Genomic DNA, 23,981 nt, shown 5'->3' on the forward strand with positions numbered 1-23,981 from the left:
CAAATAAGTCTCCCCACAGAAAAGGAAAGAAATTACTGTAAAATAATGAATAGTCACTAAATCTAAAACATTTTGCTTAATTTTAACAGCTGGTGCCTATCTGAAATTCCATGTATCCCGATTTCAATGTTTTTCAAAGTTCCCAATCACAATCTGTAGGACAAAAGTAGTTTATATTGTGACCAACTGTGTATGTATTGGTCACAATAAATGCTACTTACACAGTAAAATGTATTGTGGTGTTTTCTATTCTGTTTTTCAAAACACCAGTCATGACATACTTAGTTAATCCCATTCATGGAAAGATTGTAATCTACAATATACAAAATACACTATGCTCCCTGGAATCTATGTGTATAATGCTTACAGGGGAAAAAAAGAAAAGAAAAAACAGTGCCTACACAGCACATTCTGCTCCTGACAGTTTGAGCTACAATTATGAGCCTTACAGTTATCTTGTAATAAAATTTTACTATATTCCACCCTAGTATTTTGAATCGATTCCTCTCACATTTAACTTTTAAAATTTGGGGCACAGACCAATAATAAGGCACCCAGAATCCTTTAAATTTTTTTACTTCTTATGTAGACTTGACAAGCTCTAGAGGAATATAAATAAAAATGTCTGTGCCTAACTTTATTTAGCTCACTTGCAAGATGACTAAAAGTAGACATCTTATTTTTGCTTTTTATCTTTTTTTTGGGGGGGGGGCCACACCCGGCGGTGCTCAGGGGTTACTCCTGGATGTCTGCTTAGAAATAGCTCCTGGTAGGCACAGGCAACCATATGGGATGCGGGGATTCGAACCAACCACCTTAGGTCCTGGATCGGCTGCTTGCAAGGCATACACCGCTGTGCTATATCTCCGGGCCCTTTACTTTTTATCTTAAGAACATGAGCTTTGTTGTCTGAATCTGAACCTGAGCCTAACCAAGTTATTCCCCTGAGCCTCCCTTTCTGTATTCATACAATGGGATGAATAATTTTGCTTTTAAAGAATGGATGAAGATTAAATGAGACCATGCATGTAAAGGTTTGATATAAGGCCTGAAACTCACAGGTACTCTGTGAATTTGTAACAGTATTTTATCATTTTAACATATAAATACTGCCATTTCCTTTTGGGATTATAAAGTAAAGTTTAGACATAATAACTAAAGTAGGATTAATTTTTCTTTCAATATCTAGCAACATTTTGATGTTAGATAATTCATAACAGAAAATTTCACTGCTAGTTTTTACAGAACATAAATATACCTAAGGAAAAAAAATCTATTTGCGGTGCTAGACAATATTATCTATTTAAATTTAAAAACTATATATACACACTTACATATATATGCAACAGTTTGATTCATCGTGCTAATATTTAGATTTGGTTTTGCTTTTTGAAAGAACTGCCTGCATGTTGTACGATAAAGTGTGTTTTAATTCAGAAAAAATATTTCACACACTAAATACAAGTCAGCAATGACGCTTTATTGTTTTAACACAGTAAAAATATTTCACACAGTACACATATACAGAACTCAAAGATGTATACAAGATTGTAGTCGAACAAAGTGAGACCCCACACTTAAAGTTACCCTTCTAGACTAAAATAAAAGCCTAACTCTATCTTCAAAGTTGCTCTGGTCTCTGATTATCCACACCTTTATCTTAACCCAGGACGGTTTTGATTGCAGGAGTTTGGCAGTAAACAACTACCTTCCACAGAAAGTATTTTTTCCACCTTAACGTGTTCAATTTAGCACAGCCAGCCAGAATATCTCATGCATCTTCCAGTCAACATGGGTCCCGGCAGAACCAGACACCGGGGAGTTGCAACTCCTTCCAAAATTAATGAATCCAGATCTCTCTGCAGCATTCAGTTCAATGGTGCGAGAGAGAGAGAGAGAGAGAGAGAGAGAGAGAGAGAGAGAGAGAGAGAGAGAGAGAGAGAGAGAGAGAGAGAGAGAGAGAGAGAGAGAAGAGAGAGAGAGAGAGAGAGAGAGAGAGAGGAGAGAGAGAGAGAGAGGAGAGAGAGAGAGAGAGAGAGAGAGAGAGAGAGAGAGAGAGAGAGAGAGGAGAGAGAGAGGAGAGAGAGTGAGGAGTGAGGAGAGGAGAGAGAGGAGAGAGAGAGAGATGAGAGAGAGAGAGAGAGAGAGAGAGAGAGAGAGAGAGAGAGAGAGGTGACGAGAGGGAATCAAAATTTCCCTATACCCTAGAGAGGGTTGCATGAGGCGTTCATTGAAAGGTTTTGACAATGTAAATGAAGCAAAATTGAGGATCTCTAGGGATTAACCTTCAGTCAACCCCGCTCCAGATTGTGCGTCAACGTGTTGGGGGACTGGGAAGAGGAAGGCGGCAGGCAGGCAGGCAGGCAGCCAGCCAGCCAGCAACAGACCTGCAACAGGAGGTAGGAAGCGGGCAGCCTGCCAGAAGTCGCTGGAGACAGACAGACAGACAGACAGACAGACAGACAGACAGACAGACAGACAGACAGACAGACAGGGGGCCGGAGCGGGAAGGCGTTTGCCTTGCACGCGTAAAACTAGGACGGACCTGGCTGGATCCCCGGCGTCCCATAGGGTCCCCCCAAGCCAGGAGCGATTTCTAAGTGCATAAACAGGAGGAACCCCTAAGTGTCACCCATGGTGTGGCTCCCCCCAAAAAAATAAATTAAAAAAAAAAAAGACAGACAGATGCGACTTAACCCCTTGGTGGGGGGCCAGAAGTAGCAGGGGCCGCGCAGGCCGAGACGCGCGGGGCCCGGGACGCTGCGTGGCGTGGCGGGGCGCGGCGCGGCGGATCGGACCCCACGGTCCACGAACCCCCTGTCGTCACGTCCGGGGGCGGTCCCGGGTGGGGCCGGGGGCCGGGCGGGGCGGAGGCGGGGTTGTGGCTGCGGGTGACAACGGTCCATAATGAAGGTGGCTTCGTCGCGGCGGCAGGGCGAGCTGCACCGGGCGAGGGCGGCGCCGGGGCCGCGCCTGTAGGAGCTCGGGGCCGGCGCGGCCGGGCGATGGGGCCGGGGCGCGGGCAGTGAGAGCGGCGGCGGCGACGGACACGGCGGCAGCGGCCACGAACGGAACTTCGGCCCCGAGGGGTTCCCCGGGTCCCCCTTCTCGCTCCTCCGCCTCCACTTGCCGCCCCGCGGGGACCGGGTGGCCGGCGACGGCGGGGGCATGTGGCGCTGGGTCCGGCAGCAGCTGGTAGGTGCCTCTGTCGTTCTCTCTCTCGCCCTTCCGACCCGGGGACGCCTTTGCCCAGTCCGGATCTCCCCTCCCGACCCGGAGGCCCGGAGCAGCGAGATCGGGGCGCGGGTGCGCCGGGCTAGGCCGCGGTGGAGGCGGGCGCGGGGCCCGGAGCCCGGAGCCTGCCGGCGCAGCCTGGCCCCGACTCGCCTCCAAGCCCAAAGCCCGAAGCCGGGGTCCCCAAGTGGAGCGTGCGACCCCCGTCCCGCGCCGGGGCTGGCAAGAGGCGCGTGGGTGCCCCCCACCCGGTGCTGTTGTTGGCAAAAGGATGTCACGATCCCTCGTGCCGGGATTCGGCTGCGGGGACGGAGCCCCGAGATCGGGGCCAGGGGAGATTTTGGGGGGGCTGCAGGAGAGACAGGGGTGTGTGAGTCGGGCTCCCCTTTCCTAAGCAGCCCTTCTTTCCCCGGTGTAAACTTTTGCCCCAAGAACCTTAATATTCCTCCCCCCCACACACACCCCAACTTAACACGCTCCCCTAGGCAGTAGGAACCAGAAAGGTTGGTATCCACTTTTCAGTGGAACTGGCACATCTGGAGGAAAAAAAATGAAGCACATAAAGCAAAGAAAAGAACCTCTTAGGAGAGGGTGACTTATATATAAAGGCATGCCAACAGACGCGCTACCTTTCTCAGAATGATTCAGAGAGAGATTTAAAAAAAAAAAAAAATAAGGCACACCTGCTAGCTGGCAACCGCAACCCTGAAAATAGAGCAGGAAGGTTGCAATTGGGTTGAAATTGCAACTCGCCAAGAACCCCCCAAAAATCTTCTATTCTCTGATGAGGCCGCTGCCGCCCTGGCTGAATTCTAATTTTTATTTCTCCTTTTCATTTACTCATTACAGTAAGATGGTGTTAAATATTAGCCAAGCAAAAACAAAACACAACAGGAAAATAGTGGGACTCAAGCACGGATTCCCTTATTTTCCTTGTTTCCTGGAACTGCAGTTTTAATATTGGGAGGAAGAAGTTTGGGATTAGAGCAGCAGGAAAGCAAATAGAGATGGGATTTTAGTTAGTTCATATCGCAAAATCTTCGAAATAAAACTAGATCTGCTTGCCATTCCCTCACGCAAGTGTTGCCACTATTTTTAGCTACTTGTAACTCTAGAGAGCATCAGCTCTGTGCTCTTGTTAAGAAACCTAGGTAATGATGTCACCGCAATAATACCATATTGTAATACTTGGGGTTTTGTTGCAGTAAGTTGTGGCACAGTAACTTAACTCTGGAAGTTAATTATTACTCGTCTGATCTCATACCCTCGATTTGCCAGTCTTCACATAAGGCTTATTTATGGGCTAATGTGTCTTCTTAAGATCGATTATTTCTTTTAAAGCTTCTAGTTGATACAGACACCCCTTCCTCAGTGTTTGGTACATTACATCTACCTGAGTAAGTCCTTCTGGTCGAATCACTCATTTTCAAGACAGGCTGGGAATATTTGGGGTTTCTCTTAAATAACTTTAGGTGATGTGAACATAACCAAAAGGAAAGGTATAAAATAATGTAATTAATTTACAGGGCAATTGCCTAATGGGGGTGGTTAACAAGTTGAACAAGCTGCAGTGCATAAAAAAAAATGCTATCTCTGACTTTTTGCTCACTTCACTGGTTTTACTTTTAAGTTTATCAGATCTTCTAAGTATGTAATCAGACATACACATATGTAGGACTTTGTGTCTCTGACTCAGTTTGTACAGTCACTGAAATTATACGGCAAGGATAGTGATACACAGAGTAATGAAAGTGTGCTTTACTGTTTCAAGCACAAGAGACCATACTAGTTTGCCTACTGAGAATATTGTGACTCAAAAGTCTCAATTTTATTTCCTTTTACTCAATGAATGGTCACTTTTGGCACTTAAATTTACTTGATTTGTTGCTGACACATTTGGCCTTTAGGGGTGGGTTCAGATTGTTGGGGACCATAATAAGTGCTGGGATTGAACAGGGTTTGACTGCATGCATGGTCTTAACTCCTGTACTGTCTCTCTCTGGTCCACTAAATTACTTTTAAAATGAGGACACACATGAGGACAATTGGGAGAATTAATAAACTAAGGGGACAAGATTCTCTTCTTGTTATTAAAACAAAAACCCGCTATTATACGCTAGGCTTGCAAGGCAGACACCTTACCTCTAGCGCCACCTTCCCAGCCCCAAAGAGCCAAAATTTTAAACTGTGAAGAGTCAGAGAGCCACACCACGCAGTGACCTGCCAAAACAGACAAACACTCACACAAAAGCATATCATTTTAACAATAATATATTAAACACATATTGCATTTTGCCATTTTGAGTGAGGGTAAAAATTCTGTTCACCACCCCTGAGCTAAGGATTCCCTCTCTCCTCTTCTTCCTTTCCTGGGGACCACAGCTGATGGCTCCAAACTTATTCCTGGCTCTGCTCAGATCACTCCCTGGGAAGCCTCAGGGGACCATATGTGGTGTCATAGGATTAAATCTGGGTCAGCTTCTTTGTATCTCTGACCCCAGGATACTATTTCTTATTATGTAAATGTGGGCCTTGGCATCTTTTATTTGGACTGTAGTTGAAGGACTTATAAATGTTTTGATTGATGAAAAAATGGGAAGCTCTGAATCTAAATTTTTGTCAACTTTCTGTTTTTCCTCCCCACCCATTCAGTATCATCCAATTTGCTTATATCTGTATTTGTCCTTAATCTTGTCTTTCACTTTTTACAAGTTGTGTGACTACTATTCCTTCCAGATTTGTGTTTTAACTTTAAAAAAAATCTTTTTTTTCCATCCTGCTTTTCATACTTTCCATTAATCATATATAATATGGCTGATTTCTCTCTTAACTCTGTTCCTTAGCCTCTGACTATGATCCCTCTATTTCATTCTGTCCTTTACCTGTAACTGTCAGAGTCTTTGCAGTTTCTTAAACAAAAAGTATACTATAAACTACTGCCCAAACATATAAAATATGACTAATTTATATTAAGATGATATTAAGTGTAAAAGACAGGTATTCACAATCCAAAGATAACCCAAAAAGACAGAGCAGAGAATTTATATTCTCTGGGACTGTGGAACTGAGGATACCAGGGGCTAGAGGCCTTAGAAGCAAAGAGTAGAGAGGAACTCAACAGGTGGAAATTATGGGAAATCACACTTCATGGTGGTGGACAGAGGTGACAACTTACTTTTGCAGAGGTGAAAAGGAACTAAAACAATGTTGTAAGCCACTGTAAATTCAATAATAAAATACAGATTTCAAAGCTAAAATAGTGTAAAACATCTCAGTAATGTTTTTTTCTCTTGGTACACCCAGCAGTACTCAGGGCATACCTATTGGCTCTGCTTAGTGGCATGATGCACGGCAAACATTTTAGCCACTGTATTATCTCTCTGGCCTTCAGTAATCACAGTCATTTTTATAGTTGCATGTTGAAGCAATATTTTGCCTATGTCAGATAAAGTAAAATATTATAATCTGACCTATTTTTAAAACTGGAGGTGGTGGGGAAGACTCCCAAATGGTTCTCAGGAAACGGGGGTTGGAATCAAAGGGTTGGCTCTTCTGGCAATTCTCAGCTACTGAAGTTCAGTTCAAGAGCCTGAAGAAGCCAGCTAGCACTGTTCAGGTCCTGAGCGGAATACCCAGCAGAACTAGGACCTCCAGAGTTCTTCAGGGCTCTAGGACCTCAGAACTACACCTGGTTAGGGGACCATAGGGAATCTACAAGTAAATCTTGGTTGGTAGCATGTAAAGTATGCGTCTTAACCCTGTACTGTCTGACCACCCTCATGTCAAAAAAAAATGGGGGGGGAGGGTCATATCCAGGAGTTACTCCTGGCTCCACGCTCAGAAATTGCTCCTGGCAGGTTCGGGGGACCATATGGGACACCGGGATTCGAACCAATGACCTTCTGAATGAAAGGCAAACGCCTTGCCTCCATGCTATCTCCCCGGCCCATCAACAAAATTTTTATGAAGTTGCTAGAATTTTTTAAATTAATCTTTGCCTTGTTATATTTGTGTATATAACAGGAACTATCAGAACTGCTCTATAACGTAAAAAGTGAGCTTGTAAACTAAACACAAGCTTGTAAATAGTCTAAAATATATTGTTTCTCTTCTTATCCCTTGCATTAAAGACAGCAGTTGGCTCATTGTAGTTTTTCACCTATTAAATGTTGGTTGACGAAACAGTTTTACTTTTGCACCTCTCTATTAAGAAATGAATGAGCAGTAGAAAAAGGAAGCACGGGCCTCGGATTATTATTTTGATAGGGCTAAGTAGGTTTTAACCTTAGGAATTAATGCTTTAAAAAAAACCTAGATTCTTGCTTCCCAAAGTAGGCAATACTTCTCTTTAGGGGAAATGATCAGGTGGTATTATCTGCTGGTGGTATCTTTGGAAGCAATTGTTAGATAATTTCTATTTGGTTACTTGAGGTTAAAGGGGAACACAGTGATTTTTTTTTAAAGGGGTAGAAGTCCAGATAAGTTTGGGAATCCAGATCTAGCTCTTGGGGTTGAAATAGTTCCACAGTTCCACTTGAGGACTGTGGAAGCCCCAGGTTCAGTTTCTGGCACCGCACCGTTTGTTTGTCAGACCACAAGAGAGATACCTTCAACATTCAGTAGCCTGGGCACTTTCTCACGTGACCTCAAACCTTCCTTCCCCAAGTTCTTCACTGCCCCAAAAAATGAATCTTTAGAGTTTAGAATATTTGACTCTTTAATCTCTGCTCAAGATATATATGCTTTGTTTTTTATTTGAGACAGTCTTTTTTTTCGAGGGGGGGGGGTCCACATCCGGCAGTGCTCAGGGATTACTTCTGGCTCTAGGCTCAGAAATCGCCCCTGGCAGGCACAGGGGACCATGTGGGATGCCAGGATTCGAACCACCGTCCTTCTGCATGAAAGGCAAATGCCCATGCTATCTTTCCGGCCCCGCTTTGTTTTTTATTTGACTAAGGGAAAGGGAATCCCACCTTTTCATTCTAATTTATTTATTCAGCCAGAACTCTGAAACTACCAAAATGAAGCAACCCTTGCCCAGCCAGTCTTCTAGCAGGCTTTTCTCAATCTTTTTTCTAATTGTGGTCCCCTTTCAGCAGGACTGAAGTATGACCCAGAGAACCTACTGGTTGCCTTTATTGCTGTTGTGGTTCCTTCTAGCCCTGCAGTCTCTCTTCAGCATTGTTGTGATCTTGAGCACTTTGTGTGATTGCAGATTTTCCTAGAAGAAAAGCCTTTAGAGAACTTGCTTTCTTGCTCAGATCAAAAGAGTAAAAATCTCTGCTTGATCTATATCCCCTCATTCCCAAACCCTTTCCTCTTTCCATCTTTCTTTATTCACTTATCTTTATACATTCCAGACTCTTTCCAGATTATTGCAGATACATTCTAGGTAGTCTTTTAAATGTCAAGATGTTGGGCCCTGAGACTTTAAACTCTTCTATGACTGTTAACTCTACTATAAAATGTTCGTCTCTCAGTTTTCAGCTGCTTCTTTAACTCCCTTTAAGTCTTTTTTTTTTTTTCTTTTTTGGATTTTGGGCCACACCCATTTGACGCTCAGGGGTTACTCCTGGCTATGCGCTCAGAAGTCGCTCCTGGATGCCGGGGGATCGAACCATGGTCTGTCCTACGCTAGCGCTTGCAAGGCAGACACCTTACCTCTAGCACCACCTTCCCGGCCCCTCCTTTAAGTCTTTATTCAGATACTGCCTTGTTAGTGAGGCCTTCCTGGTCATTCAACATAAAAATATAATGCATCTTAATTATATTACCCTCCTCTGCTCTTCTCAGCATCTTTTATTGTTTACCACACTTATTTATATATAATCAGCTTCTTATTAACCCCATGAAGGCAGGCACTTTGTTTGTTTTTAGTTCTCCCTATAAAAAAGGCTGTTTCTCAACTCTGCATAAGGTAACACCTTTTCATTTTAATTTATTTATTCAGCCAGAGCTCTGAAACTACCAAAATGAAGCAACCCTAGCCCAGCCAGTCTTCTAGTAGGCTTCTCTCAATCTTTTTTCTAACTGTGGTCCCCTTTGAGACCTAGTCCCGCCCCTGTAGACCTCCTCTTCTTCCGAATGGTCCCCTTACTCCCCTACTTAGTCAGTTATCCTCAAAGAAATCGTGTTACCTCTTTGGAATATCTGGGGGAGCCATACAGACACATGTCCCAGTATTATTCCATAACAGTTATTTGAATAGTTGTCTTTCCCTCACCTCCCCCTTTATGGAAGATGTTATAGTGACTATTCTTGTTGATTTTTTAATTTTTTTTTCAAGTTGGAATTCTTAGAGGTGGAACTGCTGGATATTATTGTGCCCTTTATGGTCAATCGTAGATATTGCCAAATTATTTTCCAAACCTTGAGTATTTCCCTCATCCTACATTTTTTTTTTTTTTTCGCTTTTGCTTTCCTTGAGCAAACCTGGTGACATTCAGGAGTTACTCCTGGCTATGCGCTCAAAAATCGCTCCTGGCTTAGAGGACTATATGGGATGCCAGGGAATGGAATAGTGGTCCATCCTAGATTAGCATGTGCAAGGCAAACATCCTACTGCTTGTGCCTCCACTCTGGCCCCTCGTCTTACATCTTGATCAGCATTTGTACTCTTAGACTTGAAAACTTTATGAATTTGATGCTTGTAAACTGTACCTCATTTTGTTCTAGTTGCATTTTCCTGATTGCTAATGAGATCTGGGTGTTCTGTATTTCATATATATTATTCAGGTTTTCTTTTTTTTTTTTGTAATTGTTTACATAATGTAAAAAGCAGGCTGTGGTGTATGTTATAAATTTTCTTGCAGTTTGTTCTCTGTAGTTATTTATGTATTTAACTTTGTTGATGGTGCCCTTTTTTGAGGTACATTTTAAATTGAAGGTAAATTTTGTAGGCAAATGATTTCTGCTATTTACTTTTTAGGAATTTCTTTTCTCTACCACTTGACATTAACTTTCTCTACTTGTGACTCCTTTCTTCACAGAGAATTTTATACAACATGACTGCAAAATAGATATAAAAATTAATCTTTACTGATAATTATAAATTTAAAACCTTTTTTGTGATACCCCAAGCCCACCCCCTTGTGCAATATGTGACACTATATGGGGTCACTCACTACTCACAGTTTAAGAAGGTCAGCTCTGCCATATCATAAAGTTATGTTTCTAGTATTTTTCTCTAATTATCTTTATTTTTTCTGGGCCACATCCGGAGGCATTCAGGGGTTACTCCTGGCTTTACACTGCACTCAGAAATAGCTCCTGGTAAGCTTGGAGAACCATATGGGATCCCAGGAATTGAACCTGGGCTCGTCCCTGGTCAGTCGCATGCAAGACAAATGCCTCACCGCTGTGCCATTGTTCCGTCTCCTCAAATTATCTTTTTTTATGTCTTTAATGCATCCTTGATTTTTATATGTAATAAAGAATTAATTGATTTTGGTTTTGGGCCATACCCAACAATGCACTTCTGGTGGGTTTGGGGGACCGCATGGGATGCAGAAGATCAAACTGGCTCAGCTGCATGCAAGGCAAGAGCCTTACCTGCTGTATTATTGCTCCAACACCAAAGAATTTATTTTCTTCCACGTGTGTAGTAATTTGTTCCTCTGCTGTTTACTAAATGAGTTATCTTCCTTCCTCCTAAACTGTGTTGTTTGCTTACTTTTTCATAAACCAGCTTGCTCGTTTGCATGTCTTAATCTCACTGATTCTTCCGTTTTATTCCTTTGTTAATGGATGGGTGAATGTTACAGTGCAGCACTAGTCCACTATCTTAATGTTAGTGTTTTTTGTTTTGTTTTGTTTTGTTTTTTTGGTTTTTGGGCCACACCTGGTGATGCTCAGGGCTTACTCCTGGCTATGCACTCAGAAATCACTCCTTGCTTGGCTTGGGGGACCATATGGGATGCTGGGGGGTGGGGAGAATCGAACTGCGGTTCCATCCTAGGTTAGCTCAGGCAAGGCAGATACCCTACTGCCTGTGCCACCGCTTGGCCTCTTAATATTAGTATTTTTATGATTGGTCAACTTGTTACCTTTTTTGGAAGAACTCCCAATCTTACTTTATTTGGAAGAGGGTGATTTGTCCTCTACCATGCTAGGGGTTATTTCCTGGTGGTATGGGCCTGTGTGTTTGAAGCTTACATCAGGTCATGCATTGTTGCTGAGGACCATTTGGGTCACCTTTATTTCTAGTGCTTGGAGGCTTCCAAGACTATACTCAGTGGTGACCAGGCTTGGGGCCTGTTTTGTACTGGGAATTCATCTCTGTCTCTTCCTCACCCCATCTTATTGATTGATTTTGCTTTGGATCTTTGCTCTTCCATATATTTATCACCAACTTATATAATTCAATGAAGAATAATTATAGGATCTTGATGGACTTTGCATTGAATTTGTTGTTTCTTCCATTTGTTTTCTTTGATGATATGGCAGCCACCAATTATTTTAATCTTCTGTTTCTTTAGCTGCTTGTGAAATAATTCTATCTGCCTACTAAGAGGGACTTAGAAGGTTTATTTGGGGAGTTGGGTTTTGGGTCTCACATCCTGTGTTCAGGATTTACTCCTGGCTCTGTGCTCAGAGAACACTTTTGGTGGTTCTTTGGGGAACCATCTGTGCCAGAGATCAAACTAGTGTCTAATGAAGCAGGTGCCTTACATTCTGTACTATTTCTCTGGACCTAAATTTAGAAAGTTTTCACAATATTCCATGCTACACATTACAATTACTATTACATAATAGTTTTTTTACCAGATTTATTGAGATACAACTCACATTCAGACAATTTAATCTTTTTGTTTTATTGTGTTTTAGTTTTCTGGGCCAATCTGGCAGTACTCGGTGGCTACTCAAAGTGGTACTCAAGGGAGCCATGCTGTGCAGTGGATCATGGCCTAACTCTTACATGCTCCAGCCCTTGAGCTGTTTCTCCAGCTCTCAATTTATTCCTTTAATGTGTGCAGTTAAAAAATTAGTTACATGCAGTCGCCATGTTTGCACTGGGCCAGTTCCCTAGACTCACTCTTTTGTTGAAAGAGATGTAAATCAAGTCGTGAAAATTCATGACTCCACCTGTCACGCTGCTAGCGATCTCCAGAAGAGAGGGCGGGCCAAGCTCCCACCTTGTTGAAGCTGTATCCTTCACCTTTAATTGTTGCTTTGTCTGTGGCCCTGCTTCACCACTCCTATGATTCTCTTTGGAGGCATCAATCTGACCAAAACTCTAGGTATGCCAGAATTTGGGATGATATCACCAAGCTTTTTTGGAGTGAGTGCAGGCACGCTCCCCCTCCATTCTCTTATTTCCAGGAGACCTGGCATCTGAGAACATGTCCCTCAAAAGCTCCAATATGAGCAGTAGTGCTTTGAATTCCTGGACAATTGCTTTAGGTTGCTGCTGTCATCCCCATAGGAACACAGAAATTTAGATGCCAATATGTAGCTGAGTTCACTTAATGTTTGGAATCAAATGAAATAGCAGAATGGTAAGCTAGCAATAGAAGATTACTAAACCTTCTGCCAATGTCTTAATAATCTCATTGAAGATACAATAATTTTCACAAATGTGCTTGTCACTATGTTCCTTTTTTTTTTAATTTTTTTTCTTCTATTTTATTTTTTCTTTCTATTCCTTAAAAATAAATTTGCTCTCACTTAATCTGGAAACAAATATATTATGGTCAACTATGTGATACATGTCCTTTAAAGTAAATTTAAAGAATTTAGTAAATTCATTGAGTTGTGTAGCCATCGCTACACTAACTGTAAAACATTTTATGCCTCCCCCCTATTACTTATTATTCTGTTCCTTCAAATTTCTATTCAATCACTGATCTACTTTCTGTCTCTAGACATGCCTACTCTGAGCATTTAATATACATAGGACTCTCCAAAGTGTGGTATATTTATAATTGTCACCTTTCACCTAATATACTGTTTTCAATGTTTCTGAGCTATTTTGTAGCTTATGTTGGTACTTATCTCCATTTTTTTTTTCTTGCAAAAGATTCCTCTGTATTGGTATGCCCGAGTGCAGAGCCAGGAGTAATAAGCAGCACTAGCTATAATCCCAAAACCAAAACAAATTAAAAAAAAAAAACTTAGGAAATGGGACACTGATGGTGGAAGAACAACTATATTCTGAACAACACTGTAAGTCATAATGTCTCAATAAACATTCCTTTAAACAAAAAATGATACAAAGCAGGCTGGATAGAGAGTAGAACAGGGTAAGAAGCTTACATGGCATGAAGCCTACCTTAGTTCAATCCTGAGCACAATTATCGTACTCTGAACACAGAGCCAGGGATAAACCTGAACATCACCAAGTGTGCCTCAAAGGCAAAGAGAATTATAAAAGCACAATTTTATTTGTTTATATCATTGTGAATGCTAAAGATACTAGTTTTGTTAAGTATGATACCATTTAATGACAGAACTATAGTGTTAGTCTCTTAGGTCTTTTATGTGTAGATACTTTGGTTTTTCAGGAGATATTTGGGATTTTATGATAACACAGCAGTTGATATAATTTGTAAACTGTTGTGATTAATTTTCTTTTTCTTTCTTTTTTTTTTTTTTGGGGGGGGGTCACACCCGGCAGCGCTCAGGGGTTACTCCTGGCTCTATGCTCAGAAATCACCCCTGGCAGGCACGGGGGACCATATGGGATACCAGGATTTGAACCACCCTCCTTCTGCATGCAAGGCAAACACCTTACCTCCATGTTATTTCTCCAGTCCCATGATTAATTTTCAAAGCCAAAAGATTGGGTTTTCCTTAGGACTCATTAATTAGTAATTACTAAAGGAGCCTTTTGGGGGAGAGAGAAGGCTGTGAGGACTGAAGTGCATGTTTTGAATGGGAGAGCCCTGGGTTTGACCCCTAGCATTGCATTATTCTCCCAAGCACTAATGAAGAACGACACCACCACCCCCCCCCCCCCGCCAGCCATCACTAAGAACTGCTGAATGTGCCTCAAATTAGTTTCTAATGTATCAAATAATCTTCTGTATTTTTTCTTTCTTTAATGCCATTATTAGATTGCTTTCTACCTTCCTCACCCCTTTATATTATGTTTTGTTTATATGAAGAAAGGAGTCTTATTTCTTAATTTTTTAAAGTATGGTTTTAGTAGGTTTGATCCCCGATGTCCCTTATGGTCCTCCAGAGCCAGGAGTGATTTCTGAGTGCATAGCCAGGAGTAAACCCTGAGCATCACCGAAGTGGCCCAAAATCCTAAATAAATAAATAGATAAATAAATGAATAAATAATTAATAAAATAGTTTAAACTTGCACCTAAAGCCTATTCTATATATATTCATATACATACTACCCAGGCTACCTATTGGGGCTGAGGACCCTGGAGTCTTGCTCTAGGACTCTCAGAACTACTCCTGGTGATTCTTAGAAGAAAATATGGTGCCACGGTTAGGTGGCATGTAAAGCACTATATCTATGACTCATTTCAAACTTTTTTAAAAATGAAATTGCTAGAAATCTTAAACAAAATTAGGGTGACAAAAATAACATTAATCTATTTAATCTTTCTTAATAAAAAATTTTTTTTGGGAGATCCAAAATAAGAAACCAAATAAGCAAGCTGAAAATGTTGGGTGGGTAGTCTGGAATGACAAGCAAAATTAACATGCACCAGAGATTTCCCATCTCTAGCCATGTAGCTTTGACCTAAATCATAAAGGTGTTGGGATTGTAATTCTTTTTTGGGGGCTGTTAAATCACTGATGATAAATAATGCTTGCTTTAAGGAGCGTGAAACTATAGATGAACTTCACACTGTTACACAATTAATTTGATAACATGTTTGTGTTGACTTCAAGTAAAGGTGCTATTGAAACAGATTTGTGTGTTATTTTTAAAATGTGGAATATAGAGGTGGTGAACTGTTGAACAAAGCAAGCATTGAGGCTGGAGAGATACTTTTGGGGTTAGGTGCTTGCCTTACATATGACAACCCTGATTTGAACCTGGACTTTGGAAAACCTCGTGAGTAAGCTCTGAGCACAGTGGTGTGTGCCCCCCCCCCAAACAAACCAAAAAAGTAAACCTTGATGAACATGATTTTAAACTTAGAGTCATAAAATCTTTTCTTTTTTTTTTTTTTTGCCCCTTAACGTGTACTTTATTAGCTTTAATAGAAAGTCCAAATATTTCCATTTTGTTAAACTTCAGATCCAGATATTTAAAATAGTGATAAAAATATGGAACACTTCACAAATTTATATGTCATCTTTGAGCAGGGGCCATACTAATCTTCTCTGTATTGTTCCAATTTTAGTATATGTGCTGCCGAAGCGAGCACTGAGTCATGAACTCTTATGGAAACTCCTTTCCTTGTCATCAAAAGGATGCATAAGTGCAAATTTGCAAAAAAATTCAGAGGATGACTGGAAGCCCCCTGATGCAAGTAGCTTATTAAGTCACTTTCTTCATTTGGGGCACACTTTTATTTCTATGTTTATTATTTTATTTCATTTTTAAGCCACATCTAGTAGTGTTCAAGGCCTACTCCTGCCTCTGTGCTGAGGGATCACTCCTGGTGCAGTTAGGGGCATCATATGTGGTGCCAGGGATGTAACCCATGTTGGTTGCATGATAGACCCTACCTAATTACTATCTCTCCAGCTTAATTTATATTTCAATTTAGTTATGACTAGTTTAAATTGTCACAGAGATGATCATTAACTATATTTCTATGAAAGATCTAGCTGTACTTACACTACAGCAACAAACATGGATCTGCTGTTTTTTTTTTTTGTGTTTGAAAAAAAAATGACAGCATCATGCATGATGTTAGTTGTACATACCTGAATGAGATCAGGTGAATTAATTACTATTAAAAAATGTCAGTGTCTTTATAAGGATGTTTATTTAAAACATCTTTGGGAGCAAGTAAGGGAAAACATCATTATTTGTTTAAAAATGTGATCTTACTGTAATATATTTTTATTCAGAAAGAGTATTATAAATCTAGGAACCACCCACAATAATACTAGATTGTCTGTGCTGAGTCCTGCAGTATGGCTGCCGCCCAGTGGTGCTGGTACTGGGGTTGCTTAGAGCTCTTTGGGGCAGTGGTGGTGTGTGGTGCCTGCAGTAGGAACCAGTGCAAGTTCTGGTGTATGCAGGCATTTGATTCTGACTCCTCAACTCGCTGTCCCTGGTTCCTATCATTTTAAATGAGAGTTCCTTGAAATTTAGTAAAAAAAAAAAAAATTGGGAGCTGGGCGGTGGCGCTAGAGGTAAGGTGCCTGCCTTGCCTGCGCTAGCCTTGGATGGACCTCGGTTCGATCCCCCGGCATCCCATATGGTCCCCCAAGCCAGGAGCGACTTCTGAGCGCATAGCCAGGAGTAACCCCTGAGCGTCACCGGGTGTGGCCCCAAAACAAAACAAAACAAAACAAAATTTGTTTTGAATATTTTAATGTATCCCTGAGGAGTAATTATTAGAATTCTCAGGCATTCCAAAACCTTAGTATGTGCTCATTGGTTCAAATCATTCATTAGATATGATTGGAGATGAGAAGCATTTGCTTCTTAGAATATCCATTCCATGTGGGGCTGGGAGAAGGGAGAGAGAAAGAGATATATGATATGTTTTGGGAAAATCTTTATTTTGTTTTGTGTTTTAACTTTAGATGTATATAGTGATGAAGCACGATCTTTGTGGGATTTAGGAAAAAGTGTGGGATTAGTTTTGTTTATTTGGTTTTTGCTTTCTGGGACACATGCAGGTTACTTCTGGCTCTGCAGTCAGGAATTACTCCAGTCAGTGTATAGAGGACCATTTGGGGTGCCAGGAATCTCACCAGAGCTGTCTACATGCAAGTTAAGCTTCCTTCCTGCTTTATTATTGCATCAGCCTGGAAAAAAAATGTGTTAACAGAAAGAAAAAAACGTGTGTTATTAATAGCTTTGTCTCATTGTTTAGTCTTCTTAAAAATGTATATATCAGGGACTGGAGTGATAACACAGTGGTTAGGGTTCTTGCCTTGCACGTTGCTGACCTGGGTTCAATCCCTGATATCCCATATGGTCCTTCAAGCCTGCAGGGAATAATTTCTGAGAGCAGAGCCAGGAATAACAAATTAAACAATAAACAAATTTAAAAAAGATGCATCTCTCAGACACTCAGTTTTACTTAAAAAAAAATATCCCAGAAATGCACCTGGTTGGTGTGTAACTTACTGTTAGTTTACCATAGTTATAAAATAGATGCAAAATAAATATACCTCCCTCAGTTTAACACTCTAATTACATCTTTGTCCCTCCTATAACTACAGGTAGATTTTCTATGAAGCCCTTTAAATATAGCTGTAGCATTCACACTGTTATTCATGTAATGAGTTGAGTATGTTATGATTGATAAGAATGGATAGGGTTCTTTATGTTTTAAGATAGTAATTAAATTTAATAAACAGATGCTGAATAAATGTATCTTTAGATGATTCTGTTCAAATGGTACAATAATTTGAAATCAGATTTTGAGAACTTTTTTTTTTTACCTCAATGAGTTATTATTAGGGCATAATAGTGAAATGTTGAAAATATTTACTATTTTAAAAAATAGTAGCTTAAGGGGCCAGAGAGATAGCATGGAGGTAAGGTGTTTGCCTTGCATGCAGAAGGACAGTGGTTCGAACCCCAGCATCCCATATGGTCCCCCTTGCCTGCGAGAAGCAATTTCTTTTTTTTTTTTTCTTTCTTTCTTTTTTTTTTTTTTTATTTAAACACCTTGATTACATACATGATTGTGTTTGGGTTTCAGTCATATAAAGAACACCACCCATCACCAGTGCAACATTCCCATCACCAATGTCCCAAGTCTCCCTCCTCCCCACTCGACCCCCGCCTGTACTCTAAACAGGCTCTCAATTTTTCTCATACATTCTCATTATTAGGACAGTTCAAAATGTAGTTATTTATCTAACTAAACTCATCACTCTTTGTGGTGAGCTTCCTGAGGTGAACTGGAACTTCCAGCTCTTTTGCGAGAAGCAATTTCTGAGCGTAGAGCCAGGAGTAACCCCTGAGCGCTGCTGGGTGTGGCCAAAAAAAAAATAGCTTAAGAAAAACAACTTTAAAAAAAAAAAAAACAGGTTTTTTGAGACTACCTAGCAGTGCTGGCAGATGACGTGTGAGTACATCCCTGAATGCATTGCTTGGGATTAAATTTAGGGCCTTACTACATACTAAGCATGTGCTTTTCTTCTTCAGCTACCTTCCTGTCCTATAAAGGCTGATTTTTTTCACAAATAATTACATCCACAAAATGCCATAACTATAAGGGGTCAGACCGATAGCACAGTGGGTAGGGCATTTGCCTCACATACGCTGATCCAGGTTCAATTCCCAACATCCCATATGGTTCCCTCAAGCATGCCAGGAGAAATTTCTGAGCACAGAGCCAGAAGTAAACCCTGAGCACCACTGCCAAGTGTGGCCCAAATAACCAAAAATAAAGTCATTACTATAAACAGCACTAACAAAATTAACTTTATAGTTCTTATTAGTTTTTTAGTTTGGGGACCACACCTGGTGGTGCTCAGGGGTCATTCCCAGTGTTCAGATCATTTGAATGTAGGCACTGAACTTGGTGTGCATGATCTCTCTCCCTAGCACCCAAATTTCATGTTTGTTTGTTTATTTTTAATGGAGCATACAAACATGTTTAGTTTGTATAGCCCTATACTAGATATCACAAAGATCACAAAATACAAAATTTAAAAACAATAGTAATTATAGTTAAAAACTATACATAACACTGCTAATAGTTCTGATATACTAAACAAAGAATCGCTCTAGGTTAAATGAGAGTCTTCACTGTGTAAATATATGTTAAATGAAAATTTTGCAGGGGGACCAAGCAATAGATGACAGCTATATTACTTAGTATATTGCTAAATAAATCATTAGTAGTATCTAAAAGTGAATTGTTTATTTGCGTGTCATCTTGCAAGGGCCATGCTAATCTTCTCTGTATTGTTCCAATTTTAGTATATGTGTTGCTGAAGCGAGCACTAAAAGTGAATTGTTTATGAAACCAAACATAATTGACCTTTTACTAATATCAGAGTGCTACTTATATCCCCTGACCACTATGAAAAAATTACAACCTAAGAAAATTTTAATTCATTGCCTATTAGGATCAAAACAAAACACTTGCTATTGGTGATAGCTTTCAGCTTATGAAGGGCTTCTAAAAACCTACCAGAAATCTAAAAAAGAAGCCTTAAAGATCATCTTGCTTTGCCCTTGGAAAAAAAAGTTCAGAGTTCTTCAAAGAAAAAGAGTTCTTACACAAGATAAAAATAAAGTATTGGGGCCAGAGCGGTGGCACAAGCAGTAGGGCATTTGTCTCGCATGTGCTAACCTAGGACAGACCGCGTTTCGATTCCCCGGAGTCTCATATGGTCCTGCAAGCCAGGAGTAACCACTGAACGTCACCGGGTGTGGCCCAAAAAGAAATAAAAAGGTATCAGCATTCTTATCAGAGTGATCATTTTTTTCATTAGAAATTATTGAGAAATAATCTAAGTTTGAAACGAGAAAATTATAGCATATATTTCTGTTTTAGGGAGTCAATGTATTATGTGACTAGCACAAGGTAGATGACTGTACAGAGCAATCTGGGTGAGATCTTGCTCAGTTAATTTTAAATACAAGACTCCTAGAAATCAAATTCTATGGATAAACGGCATCAGATGTAGTAGATGCTGACTCCAGGATTTTGCATCACTGAGTAGAAAGCTTTTTGTTTTTCTTTTTAAAGTCTTATTTAGAAACTGGTTTATGGATGGGTTTGTTTTTGTTTTGTTTTGTTTTTTGGCTTTTTTTTTTTATTTAAACGCCATGGTTACAAGGTTGTTCAAACTACAGTTTTAATTTTCTCCACAGATAAAGTTCTTCATGATTGAGTTACAGTCACACAATGAACAACAACCTGCACCATGTGCATTTCCCACCACCAATGTCAACAGTTTCCCTTTCACTTTCCCTGATCCCTCTTTTCTCTAGCTCACCCTCTCCTGCCTGCATCTGGGGCAGCCATATTCTCTCTCCTCTCTCCCCTCTCTCTCCTCTTTCCTTTCTCACTTCTCTCCACTTTCTCCTCTTCGCCTCTCCTGTCTCTCTTCTCTCAGTCTCCTCTTCTCTCTCTCTCTCTCTCTCTCTCTCTCTCTCTCTCTCTCTCTCTCTCTCTCTCTCTCTCTCTCTCTCTCTCTCTCTCTCTCACACACACACACACACACACACACACACACACACACACACACACACACACACACCTGGTGGTGCTCAGGGGTTACTCCTGGCTCTGTGCACAGTGATCGTTTCTGGCAGGCTTGGAGGATCATATGGGATGCCGGGTCAGTCCGGGTCAATACAGCTCGGCCACGTGCAAGGCAGACACCCTACCCGCTGTGCTATCGCGCAGGCCCTATGTTTTTTTTATTTCTGACAGAGAACAATCTCTTTATTAAAGTGTGCTAATGTTACATAGTTTTTGTATGGGTAGTATTTGTGTAAGATTTCAGTGTGAGGGTTTGTAAAGGTTTCTTCTTGCCATCAATCAATTCTCAGACACCCAGAAGAAACATCAGATTAAATGGGTTAAGGATTTGTCTCCAAGACCAACTGTGCATTTCCAGCCAGCTACCAACTCTGATTGTTAGCTGTACTTCTACCAGTTCAGTTTGAAGGTTCCAGTGCCATCACCCTGCCCTGCCCTCCTCACTCCTTTGTGATTTGAATAATTTGCTAAAACTTCTTACAGAGCTCAAGAAACCAGTTTACTCACCAGATCACACTAGGTATTCCGAGAAACACCAATTATTCCAGAACAATCAGCAGTTATTTAAAAATAGCCTGGGAGAAGAAATGCTTAGAGCAAAGAGTTAAGGGTGGAGGGACCACAGAGCTTTCTTGCTCTCTCCAAGGTGCAGTCTCCCCATATCTCTTTGTGTTTACTAACCTGGAAACACTTTGGCATTCCCCCTTTGGCTTATTATATAGGTCAGATTATTGAAATCAGCTCTCAACTAAAGAAAGTTAATTGAAAGTTGATTCACTTATTATTGTCAATTATACTTCCTTTCCTCTTAGATGTTTCCTAAAAATGTTACCTTTATTAATGTAACAAAAGACACTTTAACACTCTCAGTTTTAGAAATTCCAAGATGTGGGAGCTGTGAGTCAGCAATTGTGGGTGAAGACCAATTAAGTGTAATAAATACTTTTTGGTCACTTAATCAAATGTATTTTTCTTGTTAATCACAGAATTGCAGTTTATACCTAAAACAATGTACCTGTTTTCCTGTTTAGTCTTTCCTTTCTAATATTTAAATAAGCTGCTTCTTTAGGCAATGCATGATCAGTAGAACATGTAATCTAGTCAATAAAACCAGCTGAAAAAATAATAATCATGTTGATCATATTTCTTTTTTTTTTTTGGCATGGTCTTAGGGTTTTGACCCACCCCATCAAAGTGACACAAGAACTATTTACATAGCCAACAGATTTCCTCAGAATGGCCTTTACACACCTCAGAAATTTATAGATAACCGGATCATTTCATCTAAGGTAAGAATAAACATTTCTATTATCAAAAATAGAGATATATGGGGCTGGAACGGTGGCTCAGGCAGTAGGGCATTTGCTTTGCACACGCTAACCTAGGGCAGACTGCTATTTGATCCCCCGGCATCCCATATGATCCCCCAAGCCAGGGGCGATTTCTGAGTACATAGCCAGGAGTAACCCCTGAGTGTCACCGGATGTGGCCCAAAAAACAAAACAAAACAAAAACAGTGGGGGATATATACCGTATGATTTAAGAAGTAACTTGTTTATGTAACTTCATATTCATTTATATAGCCCTAAAAAGATAAAAGAAATTGTACTTTACAGGTTTATATTAACAAAACTGAATTATATAATGTCTCTGCTCATTTCAGTAGCCAAATTCTAAAATTTACAAATAAACTAAGAAATGATATTTATACTAAATGGCAGGTATTAGTACTTATATCATTTAATCCCTAAAATAGCTGGGATAACTTTTAGGAAGCAAATCCAAATTTTATATTGGTTTCTTCAATTGAAGTTCTAGGAAATAATTCATCCAGGATTGCACACTAGTGATTGATGGAATTGGATTTTGAACTCACTTCTGTGTCACCTGACTTCCTCCTATTTTATCACTCTTTAAACATTTAGTAACTTCAAAGTCCGATTACTTTCTTGTTTCATTATTTTCCCTCTGTGGCTTTTTTAAGATGTGTTTATTTTATGTGTTTGGGTTTTCTTTTTTTTGGGGGGGGGTAAGAACCATACCTAGAGGTGCTTAGGGCTTACTTCTTTTTTTTTTTTTTTTTTTTTTTTTTTTTTTGGTTTTTGGGCCACACCCGGCGATGCTCAGGGGTTACTCCTGGCTGTCTGCTCAGAAATTGCTCCTGGCAGGCACAGGGGACCATATGGGACACCGGGATTCGAACCAACCACCTTTGGTCTTGGATCGGCTGCTTGCAAGGCAAACGCCGCTGTGCTATCTCTCCGGGCCCTAAGGCTTACTTCTGACTCTGCACTCAGGCACCACTGCTGGTGGGCTTGAGGGGACAATCTGAGGTGCTGGGATTGAACCTGGGTCAGCTGTATGCAATGCAAATGTCCTACCCATTGTTCTATTGCCCTGGACCCCTCAACTTCATTTATTTATTTTTTATTTATTTATTAGCAGATTATTTATTAATTGATTGATTTTTAGCCACACCGGCTATGCTCAGCAGTTACTCCTGGCTCTGTGCTCAGAAATTCCTCCTGGCAAGCTTGGGGGGCTATATGGGATGCCAGGAAATGAACTGGGTTTGTCCTGGGTCGCACGCAGCATGCTAGGCAAATTCCTTAACATTGTGCTGTCTCTCCAGCATCTCCGACTTTATTTTGAAACTAAAGATTATGAATAATAATGGCTAGTAGACTTCTCTCTCATGGGAATTACTTTCCTTACTGTCTAATATGATACCCATTTTCCACAATGTATAGTAGATATCTACATAGCCTTGAAAACTAGACTAGTGCAAGTAGAAACATAATTTAAAATTTTTGAAAGTCAGTAGCTATTTGTAGCTAGTAACTGTCTTATTAAAAAGTGAATTTATTGAAGTTGTGAATTAAGGAGATTTGTAGTAAAATTCGCAATCAGTCGTACCTGTTGCTTAATGCATCACCATTAAAAGCATCTTTCTTTGTATTAAGGCTTCCTTCTTTTGCAGCATCTTCATATTCTCTGTGATATTGAGCCCATCATTCCCTCTAAAAATATCAGCTTAGGCCAGTGGTTTCTTTTTTTTGCCTTTCCTCTTTGTTTAGACCCAAGAAATTGTGTCTTTTAAATTATGTAATGACCACTACAGAGTTAAGATAGTTTTATAGCATAATAAATTGTTTTCCTTAGAAATATTTTGATGTTTAATATTTTGGTAAATAGTTTCTAACGTTAGTAAACTAGTTTTCACAGGAATTTTTTCTTTTCCCTAAACTTTCCATTGTATTACAGAACTAGTCAAAGAAAATGTCACGAAACTATTACCTTCCTGCCAGTTTATCTAGCTGTTCTTGCCAAGATTATAGGAGACAAAATACATTGTCATTGTCCATTCAAATAGGCTAATGTGAACTTAGGATCTTGCCAACTTAATTCTTACAGAGTTTTTAT

General features: G+C 40.3%; 1 protein-coding gene, 1 non-coding gene and 1 pseudogene across 2 annotated transcripts in view; 1 reads left to right on the forward strand and 2 right to left on the reverse strand.

Moving 5' to 3' along the window:
• Window positions 1-2,969: 2,969 nt before the first annotated feature.
• Window positions 2,970-23,981, forward strand: part of ATP11B (ATPase phospholipid transporting 11B (putative)) — a 114,846-nt gene continuing 93,834 nt past the window's right edge. Inside the window, exons 1-2 of the mRNA XM_049775818.1 lie at window positions 2,970-3,195; window positions 21,731-21,847. Coding sequence (XP_049631775.1) covers window positions 3,169-3,195; window positions 21,731-21,847 — 144 coding nt within the window. The 5' untranslated portion in view covers window positions 2,970-3,168. The remainder of the gene's footprint in view (window positions 3,196-21,730; window positions 21,848-23,981) is intronic.
• Window positions 15,463-15,569, reverse strand: LOC126012976 (U6 spliceosomal RNA). Its single transcript, XR_007497316.1, has one exon. It is a non-coding gene; the product is annotated as a U6 spliceosomal RNA (small nuclear RNA).
• On the reverse strand, window positions 19,192-19,288 carry LOC126012354 (uncharacterized; annotated as a pseudogene).

The sequence above is a fragment of the Suncus etruscus genome, chromosome 6 (genome assembly GCF_024139225.1).
Source record: "Suncus etruscus isolate mSunEtr1 chromosome 6, mSunEtr1.pri.cur, whole genome shotgun sequence".
Taxonomy (NCBI): Eukaryota; Metazoa; Chordata; class Mammalia; order Eulipotyphla; family Soricidae; genus Suncus; species Suncus etruscus.